Source organism: Punica granatum, chromosome 5 (genome assembly GCF_007655135.1).
Source record: "Punica granatum isolate Tunisia-2019 chromosome 5, ASM765513v2, whole genome shotgun sequence".
NCBI lineage: Eukaryota > Viridiplantae > Streptophyta > Magnoliopsida > Myrtales > Lythraceae > Punica > Punica granatum.
The window spans coordinates 15,375,868-15,391,716 of record NC_045131.1 but is presented as its reverse complement, the minus strand read 5'-3'; the positions used below and the strand labels follow the sequence as shown (position 1 = coordinate 15,391,716).

The 15,849-nt window shown below is 39.0% G+C and overlaps 1 protein-coding gene across 4 annotated transcripts; it reads left to right on the top strand.

Moving 5' to 3' along the window:
* Window positions 1-4,727: 4,727 nt before the first annotated feature.
* LOC116207236 (MDIS1-interacting receptor like kinase 2-like) lies at window positions 4,728-9,975 on the top strand. Of its 4 annotated transcripts, none has more exons than XM_031540139.1 (4): window positions 4,728-5,099; window positions 7,290-7,703; window positions 8,841-9,228; window positions 9,329-9,975. In XM_031540139.1, the coding sequence occupies exons 1-3, from the start codon at window positions 4,790-4,792 to the stop codon at window positions 9,200-9,202; spliced, it is 1,086 nt and encodes a 361-aa protein (XP_031395999.1). In that variant the 5' UTR covers window positions 4,728-4,789; the 3' UTR covers window positions 9,203-9,228; window positions 9,329-9,975. The 4 variants fall into 4 exon arrangements, with proteins under 4 accessions (XP_031395999.1, XP_031395998.1, XP_031395997.1 ...); XM_031540138.1 differs by having other exon boundaries at window positions 9,342-9,966; XM_031540137.1 differs by having other exon boundaries at window positions 9,348-9,959.
* Window positions 9,976-15,849: the final 5,874 nt, after the last annotated feature.

Sequence of the window (15,849 nt, the reverse complement as noted above, 5' to 3'; positions counted from 1 at the left end):
TTCAATTTTGATTCTAGGGTAGTCGATTATCAAGTCAGGATTTTCAATTTCAAGTTCAGGGAAGTGATTTTCAGGTTAGGGTTTTCGAATTTCCGATAGGTTTTGATTCGGTTTTGCCCTTTTAGGTTCTCTTGAAGGCATAGCTTCGGTTTTGATTCTTCTGAGGGGCTGATTTGGGGAAAAAAATTCGGTTTTCTCCAACCCCGAATACAACAATGAGACAGTTGTTCGTGTATGTCACCAGTTCCTTTAGGACTTCATATTTCCTTGAACTGGCTGAATTCTGAAAATTCTGTAGCATCATCTGATCGGAGTTGTGTTATGATGGGTGCTCCGTGTACTGTTTCTGCTTCCAGTGAGCCAGCATACTTTGTGGAAGGACAAGAATCAACAAGAACGGAAGAAGATTGTTCAGCTGAGTGCAAGAGTGAGCTTCATTTGCTTCCTCTATTATTTAGTTGCCATGCCGTGCTCGCACAATGAGTTTATTTACTTACTAGCAAGTTGTCTGATGATTTTCACCCAGAAACCCAAGAGGGAGAAGAGAACATTAGCTGTGCACCCACAAATGACGAAGAAGAAGAGGGAAAGAGAACGAGGATAGAGCATTGAAGTGCACTACAGGTCATTTTAGAGGAGGCGTCCTCAACGTGAAGCATCTGTTGCAGCCTAATTCATCTTCGAGAGAAGGAAGAGACAATACTATTCCAACCGCTTACAGCAGAAAAGGCGAGAAGAGGAAGGGCGGTGGCAAGAAGAAAGGCAAAGGTAGATGTTAAAACCATCCCTAACCATCGGAGCAAACCTGCAATTGCAAATACTTTCTAGCTGGTGTAGAGGGCTAATAGGTTGACGTGGATAAGTTTATTAGCAGCTGTTTCTCCCCGGAGAATCAGTCGGTTATTTTTCTTTTATTCTAAGGAGTTGTTCAGTTGTGAACACCGATTACAATGTTGTGTCAAATATAGATTTTTCTATACAGTGCACTAATTTCTGCAATCGGCTTAATGTAAAGTCCTGTGGTTTTGCGATTCTGATCAGTGATCAGTTCACATGTGTTACATCGAGTCGGACTTTCCCTCCTACTTGTATTGTTAATTTTTATGACCTAATTAAATCCAATCTTTTTATTTTGTCAATGCCCTTAAAGGAGAGCTGCATTTTTTGCAACCAAGTTGGAAATTTTTAATTATCAACCAAACAAAAAGATATGATATTTTTAATTATTTTCTCTATACCAAATCACTCAAGACAGGTATTAATTAAAAGGAGCTCAAAGAGCTACATATATCATGCATATGTATGTATACATGTATAAGTTATTATAAACTATAAAAGAACATTATGAATAAATTATTAACCTATAAAAGGGAAATTAAAAAAATTCAACCCATGAAAAAATGAAATACACACCCTAATAAGAACATTTTTTGTTAAGATAAATTTTTTATTAATTCTTTAGATAATTATGCTTATTAAATTATTAAAATAAATGCTTTTATTAAGGAAAACATTTTTTAGTAATTAAATTAAATTAATTAATTTTTTAAATTTTTTTACTTTAGAATTATTTAATTTTTTTATTAATTACAAAAATTACCATTAAAGTTACTTATTTATCTTATAAAACCCATTAGATTTAGCATCAAGAACATTCTTGTCATTTCACCATATTTCTGTTTTTCTCCATTCCTTATTCAATCGAACCAAACATCAGAATTATAAATCTCTGTTATCCTATTCCCTCCAACCAAACACAAAAATTTCATCAGAATATTTATTATATTCCCTATCTATTCTATTCCCTGTCTATTCTAATCCTGCGAACCAAACATAGCCTTAGGATGAGCATAAACAAAGGATGAGGTTTAAAATGAAAACGAAAAAGTAATGAACGGATGAGGATCAAAAGTGACTTTTTTCCCTTTTTTTTATTTTTATTTTTTGTACTTTTTGATTTTTTATTCTCTCCATTATAAGACATGTCATGAGTTTAGTGATAAGGGAAAGGAATTGAAGGGACACGAGAATTCCTGTGAGTGAGAATGCAACCTAAAATCTTCTTCATCCACGATGAGATAGTATTTGAATGCACTGTACCCTATATCTCTCTTTTTTAATATATTTAATTTAATATTCCCTTCTGGAGACTATTCAACCTTACATGACATTAACTTATCAAGAAAAACTTACATGTCATTATGGGAAGAGAATATAGAGTCTATCTTTCATCCATCAGTGTGCAAAATATAAAAGAAGAAAAAATTCACAATTACCTGAAGAGATGGTTGATGAATATAAGTATGTATACATATATGTAAGACGCTTGCCAGTGCTACGCACAACATCTCGTAACTTTTATTCCTTGCCGTTTTATGATCTATAGAAAAAGAGAATTATCTATCTTAATTTTCTAATATGTTCATAACAATTTAAAAGTATTTTCATTAAGTACAATATTAATTAATGAAAGTAAATTTTTTTTACGGTTACATTCTCCTCTTTATTTTTTTTAGTTACAACTGAAATAGTTTGTTTAGAACAAGGAAAATTATGAGATGGGAGAGATTAAGAGCAGGTGGGAAACAGGCTTGCGAACCCTAGGGTCAGCTTTGCCCTTGGCTTGCGAACCCGGACAGTGTGTCCATGAGCCCCGATTGGGCGAACTCAAGGCTCGGGAGCCCTACGCTCCATCGAAGGGAGAGCAACCCTATAGACAATTAATTTCATTAACAAAATATTTATCCAAACATAAATAAGTTCATCCACAAAAAATATATTAAGTTCATCTACATATCTATATATTTATGTCATGAATAAGTTAACTACTTGACTCTCACCTTATCAAGTAGGATTAATGCAGTGAATTCATATAGATTAATAGTTTATCCTAAGTTTGTTCTTTTTGGGATGGTTTGTCCTCTCAGATCTTCTAAACTTTATTTTTGTACCTTGATATTACTTCATTAATGAAGTTAGTAGTGGGTTATCAAAAGATAAAAAAAAAAATGTGGTACCCCATATGTTATGACTATGGGACCTAGAAAAACGAAAAAATTCCTCCACATAAGAATGGGATGTAATAGCCACCACCGGCATGTCTTGTTATGGCACCAATTTAAGGGGTATCATACCGTCGTGGGAATAATCTTGTCCCACAGATGAAAGCAAAATTTCTTGTTGTCAACTTGCTAGAGAGCATAGAGGATATGATTGCACATTGACTTAATCAATTGACTTTGAAGATTTCACTTAATTTTCGGAAAAAATATATTTTTTATCTTATAAATTTGACCTTCAATCAATTTTGGTCCTATAATATTCAAAATTACCGAATCAGTCCTATATGTCTGCTTCGTAAGACAGTTTTAGTCTATTCTATAACCGGCCGTAACGGAGTTGCTGATGTGCACTTGACGCCGATAATTTTGTCCACTTTCTTGCTCGGTTTAATGCCGTCCATTTCTTTTCTTTTTTCCTTTTTTTCCGGTTCAGTGCTGTCCATTTCATCTCATAACATAATAATTTAATTAGTTTTATTTTTCTTTTAGAATCCTCGTTATATATATATATATATATATATCTAGGACCCATTTTGTATTTTATGATTTGCTTCAAAATTGAGTTGTCCCCCTCAATTGGACTTCGCTCAAATCTTATATATTCATTTTTTCTTAACCTCAACTGGTCTTGTCCTATAATTATACGCATGAAGAAAAATCTATTGATCCGCAGCACAAGGAAGTGAAGGGTAAAAAAAAAACGCAGCAAGAAAGAACTGCTTACTTGTTTTTTTCAGCTGAAGAATAGTTCTATCAAGTATAAGAAGAGAGATCGTACTTCAAGAAGATGGATTGAGTGTTGTGACGTCGTGCATTCTCAACTTGGGATTAATGTATATCTTCTTAATTTTATAGATCCTTCAAAGTAGTACTTTTCTTGTCCCTTCATTTTCTCTTCCCATTTTAGGTTATAAATCTTGTTCGTAACAAAAGAAAAAATAAGAATGATCTTTCCTACAATTTTCACAAATATAAGTTACATTGTGTTTTTTTTAATCAGTAATAAGATATACAATATTGCATTAAATAATAAGTTAATAACTTAGCGTGGCTATAATTTTCAAACTCAATTACATTTAGTTCCTTCTTTGGCATGGTCTGATTCATTGTAGTCAATTGATTAAGTCAATGCGAAGTTAGCGGGATAAGATGTCTCCCGCTGCCCCATTCTATACGCTGGACTTCATGGAAATTTAAGTCTATTGATGGTGCTTTTTTGTTTTTTTTCTGTTTCTTTCCTTCCAGACATTTGATTGGTATGAGCCTACCTTAATTACACGGGACTTCATAAACCTTGAAAAATCATGTGTAGATTATGCATAGGTACTTGAATAATTAGCAATCATATAAGTTCTCTCGTAATGCAAATAACACTGGAGACTCTTGAATAAATGTCAATTATTGGTTGGTATTCCAAAGATTATTTCAATCTAAGGGTTAAAAAAAAACAAGTAACATAAAATAATTGTATTGTGGAGCGGGGATGAGAGAGTTTAATTTCCATGAAGTCTTTGATAATTAAAGTAACATAATAAATATTGGGGGGATGAAGGCACCATATGGTCCTGGCCGGATATAATTGCTACAGAGGATATAATTGACTAATTCGAAGACTTCACTTAATTTTAATTTCCCCCCTCGCTCCCTATAAGTATGTTTGCTTTGCGCACTTGAAATTCCACACCCATTTATGCCATAATCCTCAGTAAATACATCCAAACTCAGCCATGTCACCACTACCCATTCTTCTACTCCGTGCCATCCTGGCCCTCATTTTCGTGCTCACAACTTCTCATCCTCTTGCCAGACATTCTTATGTCACTGCTAGAAGTAGTTTCATTGGAAACTATGATCGAACCGCAGCTAGGGGTGAGGTGGAGGCACTCTTGAAATGGAAATCCAGTCTCAAAGGCCAAGGCCTGCCTCTCTTGTCCTCGTGGAATGCTACCATCCCATCCTGCAGCTGGGTGGGGATATCATGCGATAGTTCTCAAAGAATCGTGAGCTTGAACATGTCTGGCTACAATCTTAGTAACGGTATGCTCCAAAACCTCAATTTCTCCTCCTTACATTACTTGACCACTCTCGTGCTCATCAATATTTCTCTGTCCGGAACCATCCCTCCGAGTATTGGTAACCTTTCCAAGCTCAACTACCTCGACTTGTCCCGTAATCACCTTTCCGGTAATATCCCACCCGGCATAGCAAACATCGTCAACTTGTCTTACGTCAATTTTCAGGACAACAATCTCGAGGGAACCTTCCCAAGAGAATTTGGTCTTTTGAGATCTATTCGATTTCTCTACTTAGGATACAATCAACTCGCCGGCACTATTCCTTCTTCAGTTGGGAACATGAGCGGCTTATTAGAGCTATGCTTGGTTCACAATGAACTTGTAGGTTCCATTCCTCATTCAATCGGAAGGTTGGGCAATTTAACCAATTTATCTCTTTATGATAACAAACTCTCTGGCCATATTCCTTCTGCCATAGGCAACTTGAGTAAGCTTAATTATTTACTTTTATACGAGAATCAGCTCAATGGCTCAGTTCCAAGAGAAATCGGGAGGCTGAAATTACTCATTGATTTATCTCTTCATGATAACAAACTCTCTGGCCATATTCCTTCTACCATTGGCAACTTGAGTAACCTTGATGAGTTATATTTGACCCTGAATCAGTTAAGTGGCTATCTTCCCGTAGAGATGAACAATCTCACGCACTTAACGAATCTACGGTTGGCTTATAATAAGTTCGCTGGCAACCTACCTCCTAATGTATGTCGTGGTGGTCTGCTTGAAAATTTTACGACGAGCTCTAACTTCTTCACGGGTCCCATTCCACGAAGTTTGAAGAATTGCTCAACTCTATTCAGAGTCAGGCTTGACAACAACCAACTCACTGGAGACATATCGGATGCCCTCGGCACATACCCGAATCTAAATTATCTTGATTTGAGTTATAATTAGCTCCACGGAATGCTTCCTGCAAGAATTGCGCAATACAACAATTTGACCCTCTTGAAAATCTCCAACAACAATATTTCCGGGGCTTTACCTTCTGAGCTTGGAAACATGAAAAAGCTTGGCATCCTCGACCTCTCGACAAATCATCTTTCTGTGGGAATAACAAAAGGCCTTGCAAAACTAAAGGCCCTTTTTGAACTTTCATTGGAAAATAATGAACTCACGGGGAGCATTCCTCTTGAGATTGGGACGATTTTGACTTTGCGAAACCTTAGCCTCTCTAAGAACAAACTGGTGGGCCCCATCCCTAAGCAACTTGGGAATTGCATTAACATGCTGTCCTTGAACTTAAGTGGTAATGAATTGCATGACAGTATTCCCGTCGAGATAGGCAGTCTACGATCTCTAGAAAGCCTCGATCTAAGTGGAAATTCCCTGGTTGGAGAAATACCTGAGCAATTTGGGCAGTTGCAGAGTTTAGAGACCCTAAACCTCTCACACAACAATCTCTCTGGTGAGATTCCATCCACTTTCAATGATATGGCAGGCTTGAAAACAGTTGATGTCTCCTATAACTAGTTGGAGGGTCCGATACCCAATATTACAGCCTTCCGAAACGCTTCGATCGATGTTGTGAGAGGCAATAAAGGCTTATGTGGAGGAATTGTAGGTCTTAAGCCATGTCCTTTGGAGATTCAAGCAAACAGTCGCAGTGGAAAGGAATACCGAAAGTTGTTGGTGATTTTGCTCCCTATATTTGCTCTTCTGCTTCTTTTGATGGTCACTTTTGGATTTTGGTACATTGTGCTTCGTCGGGCCAAAAGAAATGCTGAGGACCAATTGGTCGCTACCGATGAGAATTTGTTTACAATATGGAGCTATGACGGAGTAATAATGTACGAGAACATCATCGAAGCCACCGAGGAATTCGACTCAAAGTATTGCATTGGGTCTGGAGCATACGGGAGTGTTTACAAGGCAAGGTTGTCAACCAATCAGATTGTTGCGGTGAAGAAATTCCATATTTTGCCAGACGGAGACATAGTTGGCACTACTGGTGAGTTATCAAAATAAAAATTCTCCCAATATTTCACAAATAGCTTGGGGTATGAATTATCAAAAATCAGAAAAACTTCTAAGTACTTAGGGAAGAAACTATTTGTTACAGACTTATGAAACAATTAATAATTCTTACAAACATGTTGGAGCATGAAGAAAGCTATTTCTCTTTTGATGATTTTGTTTTTTCATACCTCGCTAGGCATAGAGATATCATGGCAGAAGGCTTTCAGGAGCGAAATCCGAGCTTTGACAGAGATCCGACACCGTAACATTGTCAAACTATATGGCTTTTGCTCATCGTCGAGGCACTCGTTTCTTGTGTACGAGTACTTGGAAGGTGGGAGCCTAGAAAATCTTTTGAGCGACCATGAGACTGCAGCACGATTTGGGTGGCTCGAGCGTAGGAATGTGGCAAGAGGCGTGGCAGATGCACTGTGCTACATGCACCATGACTGTTCTCCGCCAATAATTCACCGCGACGTTTCCAGCAAAAATATTCTTCTCGATGTGGAGTATGAGGCTCGTGTCTCGGACTTTGGGACAGCAAGATTTATGAAACCAGATTCATCAAATTGGACTTCATTTGCCGGCACATTTGGATATGCTGCTCCAGGTAAGGACTCTTTCTCGAATAATTGTGAGATAATCTATATATCTATATCTATATTAAAATAAAGTCCCCAGTTGAATTCTCAAGCCCGGCATATCATCAAAAATATAAAACGAAGTTCTTTCACATTGCCAGGTCATCACTTATGAATTAAGAAAATTTTTATATTCTTTTATTATCAATTATGCAGTAGAATATATAGATTATATGCAAATAGCCCAATAAAATATATAAAGGGAACAAAATGTATAGCAAACTTTATACATTTATATACATTTACAATAGCTTTTGCACCAGTGTTCCATTAACATTTACTTTCATCTTGAGAATTTAAAAATATTTAATTTTATTTTAGATTTTCGCCAAAAATTTCCTCCATATGCAAATGATACAGTAGAAATATGATTTTCTTAATAATTCATTATATAATTCTCTTCGACACATACAATACACTATATTGAATAGACATGTTCATAGATCAAATTAATTAACATTTTATGGTCTTACATATTGTAGTCTATTTATACACTGCATAATATTGAAATTAACGATTTTCACAATAGGATTTTCTCCATTATTTTTTGGTTTCTCAATACAGTTATCTTAGATTACATCTTCAACTGCTACCTTTTTTTTTTTCGGTTACATTCAACTGCTACCATTTAATCGAATTGAAATTATCAATTTCAGGTCACAATATTTCCTTATAACCATGGAGGAAATAATTTTCTTTCCTAGGATACATATAAGTATCTTGATAATTACTTTTTCAGTTATTTTACTTTCTTAAAATAATTATTTTGGATTGTTTTTGTTTTCGGTCCTTGAAAAACAAACCACTTTCTTTCTCCTTTTCATCTAATTATTTTCCAATTTGAAATGTATATATATATATATATAGATATATATATATACTTTACAATTGGTTTACTTTATTAAGATAGTTATCTAAATCGTGTAAGAATCTTATTTAGGAACAGTTCTTCGGAATAATTTATTTAAAAATATTAAAATTCACTTGATATTAAAAATATTAAAAATCTTTCCCGCGCAACCCGCGGGTTTTCGCCTAGTTTCTATAACTTCAAATCAAATAGGTGGCCCAAGTTTTTCATAAGTCCATCTTTCTTCTTTTGGTAGAGCTTGCATACAACATGGAGGTAAACGAGAAGTGCGATGTCTACAGTTTTGGAGTCGTAACCCTAGAGTTAATCATGGGAAGACATCCGGGGGATCTCATATCATCCTCTCTTAGTAGTGTTTATCATATGCAACTCAAGGAGATATTGGACCGGCGTATTCCATATCCCAAAGATGAAATTATGGCTGATTTGATCTCTATCCTAGATATAGCATTTTCGTGCTTAAGCTATAGGCAGAAGTCCCGTCCCAGTATGAAGCAAGTTTCTCAAGGTTTATCCACTCGAAGATCGAGCGTGCCTGATTATTCTTTGGAGATCAATCTTGGAGAATTATTCAATTTGAGAGGCTTGATTTCGTGAAAGTTTCCTCGTTAGCCCATTCAAAGGTATTGATATATTTATTGTCTTGGTACGTATAGTTACTGCACTTTCTTATTCGAAGTAGCAAATCTTTGGACAAGTTGATCTTTATACTGAAGATAGCAGTTTCATGTTTAAGCTGCAGCCTAAATTCACATCCAAGTTCGCAGCAAGTTTATCAACGTGTCTACATGCTCAAAGATCCACCGCGGCTGACTGGTTCTTGGAGATCAATCTAGGAGAAGTATTAAGTTCATTTTAGGGACTTGAGTTCGCGAAACTTTGATCATGTATGTAGTTTCTTTGCTATTTAATTAATGATGGAACCCATTCCGTGCTGGGATCTTGTAATTTTTGCATTTCCTTTGGTACTGTTTTCTCCTTGCTTCCTCCCGGTCGGATGGTTATGCTGGTGATCATAATGTATTGATAGGCATATACAATATTGGTATACATATCTTCTATTGCATTTCATATATTTCAGTAATAGTAGAGGTTTTGCCTGCAACCCGATATTTTGAGAAGCAGAGTTGGTAAATCCTCTGCCTTCCGGAATTTCTACGCTTGAATGGTAACGAGTGCGATCTAAGTGATCTCATCTATGTTTCTCCCCACTGGATTTACTTCATGAGGGTTAAAGGAGCGTTTATTCATGAATTCTCCAACAGCTCGATAACAAGTTTACTCAATGCACAATAGGAAGAACTTTAATAGCTACCTTGCCCTTCTCCTTCATCTCCTTCACCTTCTTCCTCAATTCCTCCCTAGTCTCAGTCTCCATCAGAACTTTAATAGCTTTCTTTATCTTCTCCAATGAGACCACAATCACATCCTGCTCACCTGCAACATCTCTTATGTAATCCTTCTTCACCTCAACTCCAAGTCCGAGCTCTCTGAGCGCATTTCGAACACATTGAACTGCTGCTCTAAGTACATTGGCCGCGCGGCAATTGGAACCTCAAACCAGAGCTTCTCCAGTATGGAGTTCTAGCCTTAGTGAGACACAAACCTTCGACTACTGGGTGGGCCAATGCTGCCACCTGTGAGCCCCCTATCACCTTCCTAATCGGAGCTGTCTGATCCAGGAATCCTTCTAGCGGGGTGTGCTCGAGGTTCGCATAGGCACTAGGGTACTCCATCTTTCCCTTGGACGGTGGCTGGCATAAGGACCATAGAAACCGATGCTGGCCTTGTTCCAAAGCCCGGGCTATCTCTCTAGTCCTCCCCGAAGCTGTCCATGGGGGAACATGACTGATGATATGGGTTGGTTATCAAGCCACACTATCAGGTCCTCATGAAGCTGAGCACCGCATGATCCGATGCGAGCATCTCCTTTCAAGTCCAATATTGGTCCCACGTGTCAGCACCCCGTTTTGATTCACCGGCTCCATGGGGGGCATCAATGGCACTTCTAACAATAACCCTTAAACCGCAAGGGAAAATCGCCAGGCAATCATTATGTTACTATTCACAGTCGGGTTAACCATGTCAACCTAACAGCCTCGGGAGCGATAGGGAAGATCACAGCGCGATAAGAATTCAAAACCGATGACTTAGCATGATCACGTGGAGGAGGGGCAAAATCATCATTTTGCCACCCATCGGAGGGGACTATTTTTTATTTATTGCCCAAGTATTCACGGCTTTAAAACTAGAGGCATTTCTTTTTGTTATTTATTATTATTATTTAACTTTAATTTGACAATTTTTAGAAAAAAATACTTTACGGGACATTTTCAGGCCTTACGCATGTAAAATTCGAATTTCAAAATATGGAACAAAATTCGAAGCTAAAAATTATTTTTCTGCATAATATCGATCCGTAAATTTTTCTGAACATAACAGTATTTTTAGATTATTTTTTGGACGTCCGATCGAAAAGACGAGAAATTCGAAATTAATCGAGCAATTACAATCGACGTGTGTCAAAGGTTCAATATCGATTTAATCGAGATTCAATCCTCATTGATACAAATTGAAATTCTCATAGAGTCGACTATTTTTCGAATTTCACTATTTCGAAATTCTCACTCTGAAAATATTGACGGATTTTGAGAAATTGAATTTCTCCCGAGGACGTGCCTACGAGCATATATATATATATATATATATATGTATGAGAAAAAAAGGAAGAAAAAAGAAAAAAAGAGAACAGATGTCAGGGGGGCCCCGTTGACCGACTTTCTTCTTCTTCATTTTTCGTTCTTTCTTTCCGGTTCTTTTATGTTCCTTATCTGCTACACCCATTTTTTTTTTCTTTCGGCTTTCTTCTGCAACAACTGATGCCTGTAACCTGCCCGAGCCTGCAAAAGCTTCGGTCTCCTTCCTCCTGCAACCCGTGACTAGGGCTGGCAATATTTCACACGACACGATAACACGATACGGATACGACACGAAGTTAAACGAGTTTGGGTTGGACATTTTTGATAATCGGTCTAAACGGGTCCAACCCGTTTAAACACGGTTAATAAGCGTGTCTTATCAGGTTGAACCCATGTAACCCGATTATACACGATTAAATCTGTTTATTTAGACATGTTTAATCGCGTTACTATAATCATATAACCCGTTAATCCGTTTATGTATTTGGATTTACCAAAATATCCTTATGTAATCCTAATTTTCTAAGTCCCTAACCTAATTTACTTTCCTTTCTTTCACCCAATCCAACACATGTCGTGTTAACTTGTAAACATGTCGTGTTAACGTGTTTGGGTAAACGAGTTAATCGGATAAACATGTCGTGTTAATGTATCCGGGTAACTGAGTTGATCGGATCAACAAGTTGTGTTAACATGTTCGGATAACGTTTATACTCGTGTCGTGCATACGTGTACCTATTATGACACGTTTCGATAAACGGGTTTAAATGTGTCTAAACGGGTTGACACGGATATAAACGTGTCGTGTATGGGTTTCCAAAACCTGACCCGTTTAATAATCGTGTCGTATACGGGTTATGACTTCGATGACACGAATCCGTTTAGACACGACACGTATAAACACGACACGACACGAATTGCCACCTCTACCCGTGACCTCCATCCTCTGCTTCCTCTTGTTTTTTCACGTGACCATCTCCCTCTCTCACTCTCCCTCTCTTCTCGGCAGAACAGAACAGACCAGGCTGGACAGCCCTCAGCTCACTCTGGAGCTTTTCCCCTCAGCTCACTCTCGAGTTTTTCCCGGGAACTCACAGTCCGCACTCACCAACTCTCGCAGCTCATTGACCCGCCCCTCAGCTCGAGCCTCCCTCACTCTCCTGACTTCTCCCCTCATCCTTTCCCGTTCCTCTTAGCTCACAGACCAACCAGGATTCCACTTCCCGTGCACAAGAAACAGACTCTTTGTATCTTCCTTTCGATTATCTCTCAGTAACAACAGACCATAGCATTCATTCCATTCACTTCATTGACAACTCCTCCTCGCGCCACCTTCCCTCTCTCTCGACCGCTCTTCCATTCACTCTCTCTCGGTTCCTGCAAGCCAAAAAAAAAAAAACACAGAACACACAAGACAGCCCAGTGGCTCTCTTTTAATCTCTCGAGCAGCCTTCCCTGGAGCGGCAACCAGGAGTTCCTCTTCTTTCTCTACTTTTCCTTCATCTGCTACTGTGTCGTGATCCATCTCCTGCTATCCCTCACGCCACTATCACTTCATCATCACCATTCCCCTCTTTTTCTCCATTCCACCTCAGTCCTGTTCAGCCCGTGACCTCCTCTTTTCCTTTTTTTCCTTCTTCTTTTCTTCCTGTCATGGCTCACGCTCAGAGGCTTCAATGGCAGCAGCCCCTCTGGGGCTCTTCTCCTTTCTCTTGCAGGCTCTCCCCGAGCTCACTGCCGTTGCTATTGTTGCCCTCCCCTTAGCCGCCAAACACACCCGAGATGAGTCTCTCACGCCATTTCTCTCGTTTCCTTTTGCTATTTGTGTTTGTCCGCATGTCTTCATTTTTGCTGCTCTATCCCTCTGGTTTTTGCATGTCCAAGTTCTGGAGCTCGATGAGCTCAGACGCTGCTGTCCCTCCTCGTGGCCATGATGACCCGTTTGTCTAGCTTGAGGCTCGGTTTTTTTGTGGATTCTCGAAGCTACACGAGCTCCTCTCGACCCTAGCTTGAGAGAGGTATAAATCCCGAACTTAGTGGCATGTCTAGGACTCCTTTTTGTTGATTAATTCGATGATCGTGATGATATTATGAAATTGTTGTTTTGATTGAAAAAGCACGAATTGGTTTGTTAATCCAAGACGACTCTTCGAAACCGGGACGTGTGAAAGAAACCGATGAGCATAAATTTGAATATTTTAAATATCGACCTTAAAACCGGTTGTTTGAAGCGAGAATGAACTCATACGGATTAACTTCATGCTTACTTGGTTTTAAGGAATAAAATCGATTAAATACACCAAAACCGGCTTAATTGATCACTCGAGCATAAAGCTGACAAATTAGATTTTATCGCGATTGTGTATGCCATGTTCATGTGCTTGGTGATGTTTGATGCATTTTTTGATCGAAACCTCACATGTATCGGTTTAATCACGTAAAGTCGATTAAAAATTAAACTTAATTTCAAGACGGTCGGGAATTAGAGTTTTATCGGGCATTTTTTATCTGTCTTTATCTGTTTTTGTCTGTTTTCTTGCTGGTTGAGCCTGACCCTTTAGGATACGATTCACACGGGGCCCAACGCCCCCTAATATCGATCACGGGGTCCAACGCCCCCCACACACATCCGAGTGTGAGCGACTCGAGTGCGATATGGGGTTTTGCCTTGGGTCACCGTCTTGACTCGTTTAGTATCCATGTGGAGGATTCCTCAAGTCAAGGCTCGTGAAATGAGGTTAGACAATCACCAGGGAGCTCAACCGGTCCCACGGCTATCTCGGGGACCATTCTGTCCTCTTGAAAATCCGCCGATCCAGTTGGACCCGATCCCCAGCTCTCATGAGCCCGCGTCGCTTTAATTTCAGTTTCGGTTTTTCCTAAACACACTGTGAGTCTGAATGGAATAATAACCGAATGTGAACCGACCGGGTTCCAGTCGTTGTAATTTTTATTTTTATTTATTTATTTGAGAAAATGGAGTAAGGATTTATTTTATACATTTATTCATGAAAGAATCCCGGGTGGTGAGTGAACAGTCCGAGTTCTTAATTGGTCGAGTCGATCTACTTACCCAGAGACGAGTAAACCCAATGCTTCGCGGTTTTGGTTCGCGCGGGATGTCGACCATCACGGTCCGATAAACTGTTACGCGAGGATAGTGAATCGATTCCTCGATGTACGAACCTACTTTTCTCTCGGTCTCTTAGTTCGAATTAACTGTTTTCTTCGAGTTTACAGTATCAAAACGGGGCAAGATGAGCGCGACCTAATCATGCGGTAAATGAATAAAAATGGCAAGCCCTAGGCAAACAGAGTACTGATAGGGCGTGCGGGATATAGGCCTGCATATAACAGAATTCTCAAATCCGGAATTTCCAATTCTGCAAAGACCAATGCCTTAGCAAACTAGGTGTATCCCATACCCCTAGACCCGAGCAACTCACCGGCTCTCGACCTTCGGGTCGTAAATAGGTAGTGGTGACTCCTTCTCATGCGTGTCCATCACGCGTCCCCGCGAAAAGATGGATACTCCCAAACCTTGCAATCAGTAGCACGCATACGAGCCCCAACAAGATAAAGTTCGAGCCCACACACCATGGTGTACATTTTTGAGTTCTTGTCTCTCGCAATGGAGCTGACTACATGTTGACGCAGCGTATACACGAGCAATTGTCACAGATCCGTTGATTCCGTAAAATACCGAAATTACGACCTTCAATCTCCTATTGATTCTTCGAATTCTTAGGAAACCGACATCAAACTCGAATCGAATCCGAGAATGGCCAAAAGAGCACGGTAGCTCCAAAACTTTATTGATAATCCAAAAACTGTCTTAACCCTAGGGCTTACATCGTTTAAATAGAGAAAATGAAAATATAATGAAAAAAATAAATTATTCTTTAAAATAAATTATTTCCTAAATAGCAAAAACGCCATAAATAGCATAAAATTGCCTATTTGAGACCCTGAACGATAGAATTCGACCTAAATATCGTCTTTTCATCGCCAAAGGGGATGAGTTGTGCTCCGGATGTCGTTTCCCTTGAAACAGTGTTGTCAAAATCTGTTTTTTTCAAGGTACTGATTTGCCGCTTCTTCTGCTACATCACATGTGCTTCCAATTCCAAGAATGTATTCATGACAATACATTTTGTTTCGCTGAACCGTTTGAATGATCAACTAGGATGTTGGACCAGTCTCGCTTAAGCACAATAGAGGGAAGGACCTTTGCCGGAACAGGGTTGACATAGCTGGGGGCAGCTAATTCGACTACTGAGTCCTTTTAACTCAGTGACGTCTCGGCCTTGCTCATCACGGAGGGTCTGGCGGTGAAGCAGCAGACCCAATGCAGCAACACTCGATCCTTCATCATTTCCAGTGATGAGTTTAGCAAGCTGCACACCAGGGACGAGTTGGGTTATATCTAGGGAAGGGATGAAAATGATCTCTTTCCTCTCCATCCTTCACAAGCTGCAGTGAAGATTGTCTTTCTAAAAAATGAAAAATGGAGAAGATTAGTCGAAACACGTTCGAAGATCAAGT

Bases quoted from the DNA above. Each gene is read 5' to 3' on its own strand.
- LOC116207236 (XM_031540139.1), top strand. From the start codon at position 4,790: ATGTCACCACTACCCATTCTTCTACTCCGTGCCATCCTGGCCCTCATT. The intron at 5,100-7,289 runs GTATGCTCCAAA...ATACCTCGCTAG, and splicing joins TGGCTACAATCTTAGTAACG to GCATAGAGATATCATGGCAG. The intron at 7,704-8,840 runs GTAAGGACTCTT...TTCTTTTGGTAG, and splicing joins ATTTGGATATGCTGCTCCAG to AGCTTGCATACAACATGGAG.